The sequence below is a fragment of the Bison bison genome, unplaced genomic scaffold (genome assembly GCF_000754665.1).
Source record: "Bison bison bison isolate TAMUID 2011002044 unplaced genomic scaffold, Bison_UMD1.0 scf7180017848210, whole genome shotgun sequence".
Lineage (NCBI taxonomy): Eukaryota > Metazoa > Chordata > Mammalia > Artiodactyla > Bovidae > Bison > Bison bison.
Window position 1 is genome coordinate 31,793 of NW_011478783.1, and position 329 is coordinate 32,121.

General features: G+C 71.1%; 1 protein-coding gene across 1 annotated transcript in view; it reads left to right on the plus strand.

Annotated features, from left to right (window-relative positions):
- The window catches only part of LOC104991993 (phosphofurin acidic cluster sorting protein 2-like), a gene marked incomplete at its 3' end in the record, with an annotated part of 16,228 nt that overhangs the window by 4,824 nt on the left and 11,075 nt on the right, over nt 1-329 (plus strand). Inside the window, exon 4 of the mRNA XM_010844700.1 lies at nt 175-326. Within this exon, the coding sequence (XP_010843002.1) occupies nt 175-326 (152 nt within the window). The remainder of the gene's footprint in view (nt 1-174; nt 327-329) is intronic.

Below are 329 nucleotides of genomic sequence, written 5' to 3' on the forward strand. Positions count from 1 at the left end.
TGGCCCGGCCACTGCCTCCGTGCCCTCTTGTCCTCCTGCCCTGTGCGCCCCCTGCCCCCATGCTTGCCTGGCTGACCACGGCCCCTCTGGTCGCTGCCGAGAGGAAGGCCTGGCGGAGCCCCGCGTGTGCCCCCGGCGTGGGCCAGCAGGGTCTCCAGAGCCGCGCCCCCGCAGGTGCTGCAACAGCCGGCGGAGGGCGGGCAGGTGCTGAGCCTCTGCAGCAACATCAAGGAGGCCGCGGTCAAGGTGGCTGAGATCTGGATCTTCTCGCTGTCCAGCCAGCCCATCGACCACGAGGACAGTGCCATGCAGGCCGGCCCCAAGGCCAA